The sequence below is a fragment of the Cupressus sempervirens genome, chromosome 10 (assembly GCF_028749045.1).
Source record: "Cupressus sempervirens isolate cs-2001-9-10 chromosome 10, ASM2874904v1, whole genome shotgun sequence".
NCBI lineage: Eukaryota > Viridiplantae > Streptophyta > Pinopsida > Cupressales > Cupressaceae > Cupressus > Cupressus sempervirens.
The window spans coordinates 75,208,297-75,222,159 of NC_143127.1; the positions used below are offsets into that span (position 1 = coordinate 75,208,297).

General features: G+C 37.4%; 1 protein-coding gene across 6 annotated transcripts in view; it reads left to right on the forward strand.

Moving 5' to 3' along the window:
- Positions 1–1,890: 1,890 nt before the first annotated feature.
- The window catches only part of LOC149532657 (DNA (cytosine-5)-methyltransferase CMT3-like), a 323,016-nt gene continuing 311,043 nt past the window's right edge, over positions 1,891–13,863 (forward strand). For 4 of the 6 annotated variants that reach the window (XM_089807363.1, XM_089807360.1, XM_089807359.1 and 1 more), the window contains exon 1: positions 2,212–3,090. In XM_089807363.1, coding sequence (XP_089663489.1) covers positions 2,815–3,090 — 276 coding nt within the window. In that variant the 5' untranslated portion in view covers positions 2,212–2,814. Of the gene's footprint in view, positions 3,091–13,863 lie in introns of all 6 variants that reach the window. The other 2 variants (XM_089807362.1, XM_089807358.1) reach the window with 2 other exon arrangements.

A 13,863-nucleotide genomic window follows, 5' to 3' on the forward strand; every position in this document is an offset into this window, starting at 1 on the left:
GAAGGATGAGAAGAGGGGGAAGATGAAGTGGAAGAAGAAGAATTATAAGAAAATGGAGAAAAAGAAGAATTACAAGGATGAGAAGTGTAAGAAGTACTTGAGTTAAATACATAAAATTCTTTAATTAATGTCTTTTCTAAAAATTAAAAAAAAGGTTTAAATTTGATGAAAAATAACTATTCTTTTAAAATAATACATGAAATATGTTAATTTGATGTTTTACATCCTGTGTTGAAAACACTATTTGATGAAGCAAATGGAGAAGGGGTAGAACACCAAGAACGAGGAGGAGAAGTTTAAGATGAAGTGGAAGAAGAAGAAGAAGTAGAAGTAGAAGAAAAATAAGAAGAAGAAAAAGGAGTGGGAGAAGAAAAAAAAAAGAAGAGGAACATGAAAGAGAAAGAAAACAAGAATAAGGGGAAGAAGAAGAAGGGGTAGGGGAATTAAAAGAAGAAAGAGGAGGAGAAGAAGAAGAAGGAGAAGCAAAAGGAGGGGAAGATTGAAGAGGAAATAGTAGAAGGAGAAAGAGAAGGGAAAATGATAAGATAAAGAAGCATAAGAAAGAGAAGAGGGAGGAGGAAAAGTAGAAGAAATAGAAGAATAAGAACAACAAAAAGGACGTGGAGAAGAAGAAAGATAGGAGGAGGAGGAGGAGGAGGAGGAGGGGGGGGGATCCATCAAATGATACAGAGAAGGAGAATATCAAGAATGAAGAGCAAAGGGGAAGATGAAGTGGACAAAGAATAATAATAATAAGGAGGAGGAGGAGGAGGAGGGGAATCTAGAATCATAATAAGGAGGAGGAGAAGAAGAAGAAAAAGAAAAAGAGGGAGGAGGAGGAGAAGATCAAGAATGAAGAGCAAAGGGGAAGATGAAGTGGAAAAAGAATAATAATAAGAAAAAGGAGAACTAGAAGGATGAGAAGTTGAAGAAGTAGGACAAGAAGAAGAAGGAAGGGGAGAAGAATGAGAACAAAACGAAGGAGAAGACACAAGAAGGAAAAAAATGACAAAGGCTAGAGTTATATTACAAGAGCATACTATGATCATAATCTTCATTTTATATATTTAAACTACAACAACTTTTATTTCTAATATATTACTATTAGTGTAACCATTGCATAAGGAAAAGGAGAAAAGAAGAATTAGAAGGATAAAAAGTTAAAGAAGTAAGACAAGAAGGAGGAAGAGAAGAAGAAAAAGAACAAAAAAGAGGAGAAGACACAAGAAATAAGGAAAAAAGGGAACAAGGCCATATCCATTTTTGTAGTAGTTTTCTAGAGCATCCTTAAAGAAATATCTACATATACTAGAGAAGAAGAAACATGGAGTATGTTGTCTGCACATCTAGTCTCATGATTACCTTACCTCTTTCATCTTTGATTGTTCAAGCCTCTTTCTCAAAATGGGGTGTACATACCATCATGAATTCAAGTTCCAATATTGCCATAGGAAATTTTGAGAGCAAATGCATATGATTTTTGAGAATTTTATGCATTTCGTCTTTTGGACTTGGTACCTACGTCCTCTTGATGAATTAGAAATATCCACATGCCCAATTTCCATGTCTTTGATTTCATCCACGCATAATAAGACAATGTCTTTACTTGCTTTATTTGATAAGTAATGCATCAAATAATAGACACGTGTCTTTCCAATTACTTAATTCTGATACAAACCATTTTTGAGTGACAAACCTTGCAGCAGTTGGTGCAAATGCTAGTATATGGTATTATATACCTGCCATAAATATATTAAATATTAAACCCGGAACCCTTGTATCTATCCATCAGGAAAACCGATTGATCTGGTGCAAATCATTAATTATATCTTTCTTTTATTTAAACGATGGAAATGGAATCTCAGCAAACGTGAAAAAGTACAGAGAAATAGAAAATGGATTCCAAACGCTTTATTTCTTTTTCTCGGGAATCGAGTGAAGTGATAAAAACAAAATAGATTCTATGCGCTTTTTTTTGGGGAATCAGCGGAAACGCATACGCTTTTTAGGCTTTCGAGCGCTTTGGTGGGTAATATTTCCGTTAAAAAATTATTGCCTAAAAAAAACCAGACTCTTCATAGTTACAGATTCCACTTTCCAAGTTTGGTACATTCGTTATAGTTATTCTTTCTCTGACGACATAACCTTTCTTTTACTAATTTACTTATTTGTATATAAACCTGATTTCTGAGTATCGTCCCCACATTTAGTAAACAGTAAATGAGACCGAAAGAACCAGAAATATTCTAGAAAACAGAAGAAATGCCCATCAAACTTTCAGCTAAATTTATCACCGCCGCCCCCGCTGATAAATAGGCGTAGGAAACCATACAAAACCGGGGGAATCGCAAGAATGTCATAATGGGTACGACCACTACACGCTGGGCAAGGCCATATTTGGCGGCATCATGAACGTCTATGTGCTCCAATTCAACTGTAAAGGCTCCAAGTGTAATGGCAGGCATTGGCAGAATCAGTAGACAATGGCAGCTTTCAGTCAAGTGGAACTACGGGTGGACACAGGATCCTCCTACTGATTCTCAGCTTTTTGCCGATAAATGTGAGCCGGTCGCGAGACCGAATCGCAACCAGTCTTGTCTTGTGCTTTTGAGTCAAATTTAGGTTATGATCCCCGAGGCAATTGCATGGCAATTATCAGGGGTTCGAAATCCGAAATTAAAGCTACCGATTCGAGCTGCAGTTTCGATGCATTTTCTCTATAACCCCTAAATCCTTTCTCATTGTGTTGAATTTACCATCTCTTTATGTGCATTGGTGACAAGAATACTAGAAAGCCTCTTCCCTGTTTGTGCAATGAGGACGACGAGCTCCTGCCCGCAGAAAGTTGTCCTGAGGAGAAGTAATAGGCTTAAAATTGTCGCAGACGAAAATGTACGACTGTTGGAAAGGAAGCGTCGCTTAGAGACTGTGAAAAGTAAGGTTAAAGATAGTAATGTGTATCCAAAAGGCAGTCAACCGGGGAAGAAGCGTCCAAGAACAGTAATTAATTCGAATTTTGTCGGAGTCGCCATTGATACGGTGGATGCGATGCGTAGATGGCCTCATCGTTACGAGCTCGATAGATCTAAGGTCGGGAAATTAGGAAGTTTACTGAGTTGTTCTGTTTGTTTCTTTTGTGCTTTTTACTGTCAAATTCAATTCAATGTTTTGCTTTCTTCAGGTTATCTTGCTTTAAACACTATGATTCTCAATTTTGTTTCAATATTTCGTAGTTTAAATTTACTTTCGAGACTGTAGATTTCGGCCTGTAAAAGGTGCAGTTTATAAATTATATGAGAGAATTATTTTCTTGAAACTTAAAAGATACCAGGAAACTTTACTCTTATTTTGCAATTACACTGGCCGAGTGAAATTATTTTGCTGGAATTATGCTTTCTAAGGCAGAGTACTTTCCCAAGACAATTAAAGAAGTGCCCGGCTGAATTGTGCTTAAACATGAGCAAATCGGGAACAATGCCGTAACATCTCACGTTCTTGAACTCTCCCCTGTGAAGCCTAATGTACACAGAGTCTCAAGTTTACCTTATCAAGATGCGTTAAATGTTGCAGCGAAGCAAAATGTGTACTCTTTGTTAAAAAATTGGTGCCTAATTTCTTTTGTGTCGTTAAATTAGCCTGTGTGAGCCGGAGGGAGTAAAGATTTCTGAAACTTGAGGACAATGCTAGATGTCAACAAGTGTCGTGTAGCAAATAGCCCGTGCCGTGGCAACGGATTTGAAAAGTAGAGCTACTAGTATGATTTGAATAGTCTTTCTCATTGCAATGCGATTGTAAATTAGTGTGTGTTGTATTACAGAACACGAACATATAGTAATGAAGATTAAGGATGAAATCCTCATTTTTTCCAAAAAGAACATAGAGAAGGCCACGAATTATGTAAAACTTATTGAACATATGACGATTGTGCACATCACATGCTCGACACAGCTTCTGCATTATTTTAAATTACATTGTACTTGTCGTATTTTCTATTCTTCCAAACGAAAGTTGAAAATATTTTTCACTACCGCCGTCTCATCACTGAAAAAGTAAAAAATGTAAAGATAACAATATAGAACAGATGATTAGGCCAAGACACCAAAATCACATACATAGAAAATCAGAAAGAACGCGTTAAATTATTATTTTTAATGAATTGGGCAGTGTAAAATTGTACATTTCGGAGGTCTGTTTTCCACTTTTGAAGTTATATTAGGATGTATGTCTTTACTTTTACGCTGTTCAAAAGCATCGCCATGCATTTGTTTGCCTTGAGCTACACTGTAAAAAAATAGGCATTATTCTGTAGTCAATTATAAACATAGATCACATGCTCGACACAGCTTCTGCAATTTTTAAAATTACATTGTACTTGTCATATTTTCTATTCTTCCAAGAGAAAATTGAAAATATTTTTCACTACCGCCATCTCATCACTGAAGAAGTAAAAAATGTAAAAATACAATATAGAGCAGATGATTAGGCCAAGATGCCAAAATCAAATACATAGAAAATCAGGAATGATGCGTTAAATTATTATTTTTAATGATTTGTGCAGTGTAAAATTGTACATTTCGGAGATCTGTTTTCCACTTTGGAAGTTATATTAAGATGTATGTCTTCACTTTTACACTGTTCAAAAGCATCGCCATGCATTTCTTTGCCTTGAGCTACACACTGTAAAGAATAGGCATTATTCTGTTGTCAATTATAAGCATAGATCACTGTTCTGCAGAATATCTGGGTGATTACATAGCTTCTGAAAAAATATTGCCGTATTAAGCCAGGTGCTGCTTATTGAAGCTTCTATTGTTCTAGTCAATAAATCGCCACATTCCAACTCTTCTGAAACCAAAAGATCTGTATTATACTAGTGAGAATACCACCAAAGATTTCAGTTGAACACTAATGTAATATCTTCAATTGCCCATGAATCTTATTCTGTATTTAGGAATTTAGACAGAAAAGTCCTTAGGTTCAAAACAATTGATAATCAGTTCTATGTCAACATTTGCCAATTATCTGTGATGTAACAATTCTAAAACTAAAGAGAGACAAAATTAGTAGATACTGCCATACTACCATCCAGTTTGACCTTAATATATGTTATCCAGTCTTCCTTCACATGACATTTCTTCAGGTACACTTTTTACTTCAACTCCTTGAATGTCTTTGTTACAGCTCCATTCAAGCACAAACATTTAACAATTATCATACTCTTTGGCAATAATTTTAGAAAAGGCATACAAAGACAATTATTCAATGTAGAGAATCTTAAATGTTGACTGGGCTCACCCAACCACTCCTCATGTATTAACATTCCGATTACAATTTGGTAATAAGAGTCGGTAAGATGGGACTGAAATCATTGGTTTCTATCTTTATGAGAATTGTCTCCATATTCTGTAGATATTTAATACCAACAAAGAACTTCTGATGGTTAGCAATTCCTGAATGACAACCACCTAGTCTTACCATGTAATGGTTCACACAAACTTATTATAAAATATTGATCACTTTTTGATCACCAAGATTCTGTGAGGGCAAGTTGAGAGTATATGGCAAATAAATTTTGAATTATATATACGATAAATATAACATATTTATCACTTTCCACTCATCAAGATTCTGTGAGGGGCAAGGTGAGAGCAGCATATGGTGAACAAATATTGAATTACATATTTTAGTTTCTTCTCAAGAATAAGCCACAGAGATGGACAATTTTTGTAAAGATAAAATGGGACTTACAAAAATGCCGGAGCTGAATATTATTGATCAAATATGCAGCAATATACTGAAATTCATAAAAAATTACAGATATACAAACAAGGAAAAAGAAATAAACTGCCATATTTGGAGCTCCCTTCTATGCAATCCTGCAGAATTTCAAATGTTTAGAATCCTTTTTTAGATGCAATTTCATTATGAAATTGCCCCATAAGAAATCAAAGTGGTTATGGTCAGTTGTATCTAAATTCAAAGGTTTTCATCTTTGAATTTCATAGCTGAACAGAATGCTTGAGCTATTAAGAAATTTGTTTGATCAGCAAAACGATACAAGCTAAAGCAGCAACCCAAAAAAATAGAAATATGAGAGCCCAGTTTGCATGTCCAAATTTCAACACTCCATATTGTTGTGCCTTGTATACATGCCCTTTTGTGGGTATGGATCCCCAACTCTCTTTTTGATGCTGAGGGATTGAGGTTTTAAGAATCTAAGGCCAAGTATATGACAAAATGCTGAAATGTTGCAATTTTCTCTCAATGTTTCAAAAGGCACCTAAATGGTTTCAAAGTGATATTTTCATGTATCAGCATACCCTCTCAGAGATTTCAGATATCTCTCCATGTTGGATATGAAATTCTCCAACACCTTGTCATCCCTTTTTCCATCATAGGGATCTGGGGGATTTTGTTTATGCCTGGTCTTGATACCCCCTCCTTAAGTGAATACTGCCTTCAAGAAATCAACCTCCTTGGTTAACCTCTGAACCTTTGTTGCCAATGTCTGACAATCTGCAATCAGCGTATTATGCTTCCCCACTAAGGTCTGGTATTTTGTTGACAATGTGTGATAATCATCTCTCAACTTCTTATGAGCCTCTCCTAAAAGACCATGATCATTGGGGAGTGAATTATGCTCCTACATAAATGTTTGAAACTCCACATTCATCCATCTGGTGTCATCCATTAGATCATTTGACATCTGCCTCCAACACGACTATCCTGTGTGCTGAGGCCATGTCCTCTAATGATTCAATTTGACTCTCCAATCGTTGTTCTTATCATCCACTCTCAATTTATTTCTGGGCCTTGTGTTGATGTTGGCCCTCTGTGTCATGTCCCCTTCTCGATTTTAGTTCCGGGCGACTGAATTAATCTATCTCCACATCCGGATAGATTAATATCAATTTCATGCAGGATGCTTTCCAGTCACAATGAGAAATTTAATTTAATTTATTACAGTATTTTATTAAATGAAGCAGAGCTAAGTCACTTTAATGTTTTTAAAGTTATTTACTTTATAATAGCTTAAGTGACTATAGGACAAAAATGTCATTTAATCCCACATTCCTTGTACTTTGTACTTTCCCTCATTCTGAGGCTATATATGCACGTGTTTGCATTGGGATTAACACACGAGAATATTGACATTAAATGCTCATAAACCAATTGGTTGCTTGAATGTGACTGGAACTTCTTAAGGATGAAAAACCCTTAAGAGTATTGGCAGAATTTGGATGTAGCCCCAGTACTCTGCTATCTTTGCAATATAAAAAGGAATTACAGTTGTGTAAATTTTCCATGAGGTCTAATTGAAATTTAAGGAAGCAGAATGCATGGCTGTTAACAGCAGTTACTCCTGTTGTTGGTGAATAATTCGATGTGCAAGCTCATCAGTATCAAGCTTGGAATAAGTTTTACTTGTTTGCAAATCTGGAGTTTGAATGCAAATTGATTTCCTTTCAGGAGATAGAGTTTTTAGCAGTAATGGCACTAGCGGTTTGGGAAGCAGTAGCAGGGCCTTTTTCCTAAGTTTTGTGAAATTTAATTAGTCGTGGGCAATGTAATACATCCAGAAGACACCATTAATAGGGCTGAGATTATCATTGTTTTTGGTGGGATGTTGCACACGAGTTTACGGCGATTATTAATGGTAAGAGGGGCCTTGTATTTTTTCACGATAGTAGGGAAAAGAAGACCAATCGTCGGGCTCAAGGTGAAGGGTTACCACAATGTCGTAAGCTCTGTTAGCCTTGTGTTAGAAGGGATTGTGACTCCAACAGGAAGTCTTATAGCGGAGGTTGTGGCCACACAGGCAACTGGTGCCTCCAGTCATAAGAAAGAAACAAGTGATCAATAGAAGTTGTCGGGTTACATGAGTCTGGAGCTAGGTTTTCCTTTCGGCAGTATACAATAAACATTGACACCCACGTTGGCAGCAAGCAGGCATCTAGAGGTTTGGCGTACAGGATTATCTCTTTCCCACCAATGATTCAGTCAAGTCTCACTGGGAGTGCTTTCACAGGTCTTGGTTGGAAACAGGTGCACTTATTTTTCTTGGTAAACTCCTTGCTTCCATTATAACATTTGATAATGCAACTGCCATTTACAAGATGATATTGTAATTGTTAATGGAAATGACCTCAACATATGCCCATGTATTTGAAATACTGTGGAAAGCCGACTGTATGGATATTGCCTTCAAATTGTTTGATTAAATGTTTCTTAGCTGGGAGCCGCAATACAGAAGAAATCATTGTTTGACAGGGACATAATTGATTTTCATTGACTGTGATTATTTTAATTGTTAAAGGTCCATTGCTTTAACGTATGAAAATAGAGGGAAGTCGATTGGTTGCTACAGCAGACATTCAAATGTGTTTCAAGAACTGTTCGATATAATTCCTCATAGGTTAACATCTAGTATATGGTTCCAGATTTGTATCAGAATTTACTTCATCCTCACAGCGTTAGACATAGAAACATTTTTTAATGTGCTTACGAACTGTTTGACAAAAAATTACTGTTCTTATAAACCAGCTGATTATATTTGACAAAAATCACAGTAGAGATTGTTACAGTGGTATCAGAACCACTGACCCTACCAACTTGTGGGAAAAAATTATTTTTGCAAGTTCATGAATGAGTAAAAGGCAGTATACATTCTATTATCTTCAGCCTGAAAAGACAGAATCTTCAAAACATCTTGTAGTGGAAGATAGTTATTCAGTTGATGAGGATATAAGTTTTGGGCTAGAAGTGCCAGTTGAACAAACTACTAGATTTGAACAGGTTTAGGAACAAGCATTGGTTTCTCCAATGGCACGAAATGATGAAGCAATAGATAGGGAAGTAATGGAAACCATGCGGGCCATTAGAGAAGGGCAGCTACAGTGTTATAGTAGCTCACAGGTGCCATGCAACAGTTAGCTCCTGTAAATAGGAGAGCGCCCAGCCACCACAGTGGGGGTGGTAGCATAGCAGGAACACCTCGTACAACAAGAACTCCTACTCAGCCCGTAACTCCAGCTTTGTTACTTGATAATGTTATAGCAATATATGATGAGTGGGATTTACTTCCGGATCCAATTAAACAAAATTTGACTGTTAATCAATATATGAACCAAAAGAGGGAAGCTGAAAGACCCCAACATGATAGGAGGCCCAGGATGCAAAATAGGGATCTTAAACATGCTATGAACAAATGAACACTTCCCACTTTTGATGGCAGCAATAAAACTACAGCCAGAGCGTGGATTCATAAGTTGGATACTTACCTAACACTCAAGCCCATGATGGAAACAAAAGCTATTAGATTTGCCACGATGCATCTTGAGGGAGCAGCCTATGATTGGTGGCACCATGGTCTAGTTACCTAGGATCATGGACTCATCACTTCATACGAGGTTTTCAGCTCAAAGCTGATTACTCGTTTTGACAAAAAAGATATTGAGGTTTACTACAGAGATTTGGCCTAGTTACGGTAGAGCGGGACTTTGGATCACTATATAGACGAGTTTCAGTGGATTTCAATGATGGTACTGGATATGTCCGAGCAACGCAAGGTGATGTTATTAATAGAAGGATTACAGGGCAGATTTAGAGGTTTGGTCAAAGTCCTAAAACCAAACGCGTTGGATGACGCCATTAAGATTGCTCACAATTTGGACACACCTACCTCATTGTTATAGCCTCCTAAGAAATCCTATAAAGGATCCACTTCTTTCAAGGGAAATAAAAAACAACAAAAGACAAATGCCCCTAGATTGGATTTTGAGACACGCAATGAATTGAGGAGGAAGAAGTTATGTTTTACTTGCAGGGAGCCTTGGACTCCTGATCACAGATGCTTGGGTAAAGGCAAAATCCACCATGTTGAGGTCCATTCTGAGGAGGAGGAAGAGGTAGAAGACCCACAGGAAGGTGATAACAGTGTGGATAGTGAGGAGGAGGAGGAAGTTGAGGGGCAGCCCGGTAAAGATAAGAAGAAACAAACCCCTACAGAGCAGCCTCCTGTTTTAGCTACCCTTTCAAGTGATCTAGCATGTCATTCTTTTAGGCTGAAAGGGGTTGTTAGAGGCCAGCATATTATTTTCCTTTTAGATACAAGAGCCTCGCATAATTTTATCAGTACATAGCTGGTATCTAGGAGGGGATTACAAACAGTGGCCATACCCGAGTTTGATGTTAAGGTAGCTGGTGGAGAAGTTTTGAGGTGCACAGAGAAGGTAGATAGACTTTAGATTCAGTTTGATGGTTATCTTCCAGAATCTGATTTTTATGTGGTTGATCTGGATGGACTGGATGCTATTTTGGGAAGACAATGGTTGAGTACTCTCCGTTGGTATACATTTGATCGTGAGACTATGCAGCTGGAGTCTTTACAGGATGATAGATTGGTGATCCTCAGAGCTATATCTGATAGTAGTCCCAGGGTGATTTCAGCTCATTGGATGGAGGCTATTTTGAGACACGATGATATAAAGTGGGCTACTCAGTGTTTTATCTCGTCCAAGGAGACACAGGGCGCAGGACAGCAATATCACTGTGACATCCAAACAGTTACAGATAAGCACAGGAGAGTGTTCGAGGATATTCCTCTTGGGATTCCTCTAGATAGGGAATTTGAGCATATTATTGAGCTTGAGAAGGGAGCTAAACTTGTATTACTACGCCTTATCGTCATCCTAGGCATTACAAAGAGGAAATAGAGAAGACGATTAAGGAGCTTTAGGATATGGGGCATATCAGACCCAGCTCTAGTCCCTTTGCATCTTCAGTAGTGCTGGTTAAGAAGAAGGATGGAAACCTTTGGATGTGCATAGATTACCGCGAATTGAACAAGAGGACTATTAAGAATAGGTACCCGATTCCTTGCATTGATGAGTTGTTGGATGAGCTTCACGGGGCAGTTTACTTCTCTAAGATAGATCTTCGCTCAGGGTACCATCAGATACGGGTTCGGAAAGAAGATGTGCATAAGACAGCCTTCAGATGCAATTATGAACATTACGAGTTCTTGGTGATGCCATTTGGGCTCACTAATGCACTAGCCACTTTCTAGTCCTGCATGAACCATATTTTTAAAAAAAAGCTAAGGAAGTGTGTTTTGGTATTCTTTGATGACATATTAATTTACAGCAGAACTTAGGAGGAACATTTACAGCATCTGGATGAGGTTCTTTGTCTCTTAGAGGAAAACTTTCTATTCGCAAAGGAATCCAAGAGCGAATTTGGGTTGACTGAGATTCTTTACTTGGGTCATGTGATTGGAGCTAAGGGAGTTAAGGTACACCAGGAGAAGATCTGGGTGATTTTGGATTGGCCACCATTGAAGGATGTATCAGAGTTACGTGATTTTCTTGGTCTATCTTCCTATTATCGGCGGTTTGCCAAGGATTTTTCACAAGTAGCTGCACCCCTCACCGATTTGACACGAAAAGGGGTTTTTCTTGGACAGAGGATGCCATGGTAGCATTTGATAATCTGAAACAGGTGATGAGCTCATGCCCAGTGCTAGCACTTCCTGATTTCTCTAAGCCCTTTGTTTTAGAGTGTGATGCATCAGGAAGTGGAATAGAGGTTGTTTTGATGTAGGATCGTCACCCTATTGCTTTTGAGAGCAGAAAACTTCAGGGCAGTGAGGTATTATATTCCACGTATGATAAGGAGATGCTGGCCATAATGCATGCCATAGAAAAATTTAGGTAGTATTTGGTAGGAAGTAAATTTACAGTTAAAACTGATCATAATATTTTATGTTACTTCCTAGAACAAAAGGAATTGAATGAAAGACAACAGAAATGTGTCAGCAAGATACAAGCATATGATTTTGACACTGAATATGTCAAAGGGAAAAATAATATTGTTGCTGATGCTCTTTCTCGTAGGCCTCCATCATGATTTCTGAACTTAACAAATTTGTTCATATCACGAGTCATGTGATGTGAACATCCACTATCAATTATCCAATCTGATTTCTTCTCAACTTGGGTAACTAGAGCTCTCTCTTCTCTAATTTCTCTATCAAGATCATCTTCCTTGATAGCTACAAATTCTAATTCATCATCACTTTCACTCTAATCTCTTTAATCAGATTTTTCGTCCTCATTAGCATATAAACAATTTCTATCCTTATCTCTTCTAGGCTTAAATTTTCCTTTAAACTTTTTCTCTTTTAGGACATTTAGATGCATAATGACCATATTCATCACAAGTCCAACACTTAAAAGATTTTCTTACCATCTTTCTTTGTTCTTACCAGAAGGGCTATTCCTTCTTCAATTTTTTTATTATCTTCAGATCTGCTACTACTGGCAAAGTCTTCTCTTGCACTTGCACTTCTTGACAGATTAGGTCGAATGTTCAGAGCACTGAAAGCTGTCTCAACACTGGCTAGTTCTCTAGACTGTCTTATTTCTGCTTCTACAGATTCTAATCTTCCAAGCAATGTTTCCTTTGTGAAATCTTTGGTGCAGTGCATTATTAGCTAAATCATCTGAGCTATTTGCTTGGATGGTGGTGTTAAACTTTTCAAGATCTTCCATATAACCTCATCATCTTCCTTAGTTCCACCAAGAGACTGGATTGCTCCAACAATTTCTAATATTCTTCCTACATAACTTCTCATAGATTCACCTTCCATGATCTAGCATCTTGAAATGCACAAATCCAATTTTGCAATCTCATTCCTTTTGCATGATCATCACCTTCAAAAGTAACTTCTAATGCTATCCAAATTTCATGAGAAGTTTGAAATGTCTTTACCTAATTGTATTCATTCTCTAGAAGAGTTGATAGTAGGGCTTCTCTGGCTGTCATGTTACACATGAACAAATCTCTTTCTCCCTCATTGCATTCCTCTAGCTTTGATTCTTCAACAATTGCCTTCTTAGCTTTCGTCAAAAGCCAATATTTTGGACCCATGCATAGCAGATGAGTCTTCACCTTTTCTTTCCAACTATCATAGTTGGCCCCATCGAATCTTGGACTATTCTTCTTGAACATATTTTCCATCAATCTCCCAAAGTTGTTAAGTCTTATCTTCAAGGACTTGATGCTTTGATACCAATTGTTAGAATATATAGTCCATTGATATAACTGAGCAGGGGGGGGGGGGGGGGGGGGAGAATCAGTTATCCAACACTTAGTACAATCATTAACCTTAAACAAACTTAACCATGTGAGTAATATAAACTGAAACCACAACAAGATACTCATACACAATTAACACCAGATATGTTAACTAGGGAAACCCTTGATTAGAGGGAAAACCTTGGTGAGGATGGTACCCACAAAATGATGTACTAATATAAATATTCCTTGTTAGAGGATAGACCCCATTAGGAGTCTGATACAACATTCAGTACGTATGAGTCCCTGTTAGGAGACTTTGAATCCCTGTTAGGACATTCCAACCCTGTTAGGAGTTGTGGAAGACAGCTAGACCCACTGTCCAATCAGCTTCAAGATTAAGATCAAAGAACCCACTGTCCAAATGATCTTTGTTAGAACTGAAATGTACTTCCTTCCTCTGTCTCTATCCTGTCAATTGGACTTTTTCTCATTCAGAGCTTGTAACTAGATCTCATACTACGCATCCAATGATCCCTTGGATCGCTTACATGCATTCGATAAGCATTCTACTCCTTCTCGCACTGCGCACTAATATTTTGCATTCCACTTGATCCTCTAATCCAATTTCTTCTTACAAACAAGGAAAACAACTTTCCTTTATACCGTATTTTCATAATAATTCCTTGAGTTGACTTTGAGGCTTTCCCAATTAATTAAAATAAGATAATTAATTAATTCACAATTACAATAGCACTGTTGGCTCACAGTCTATACAAAACTTCA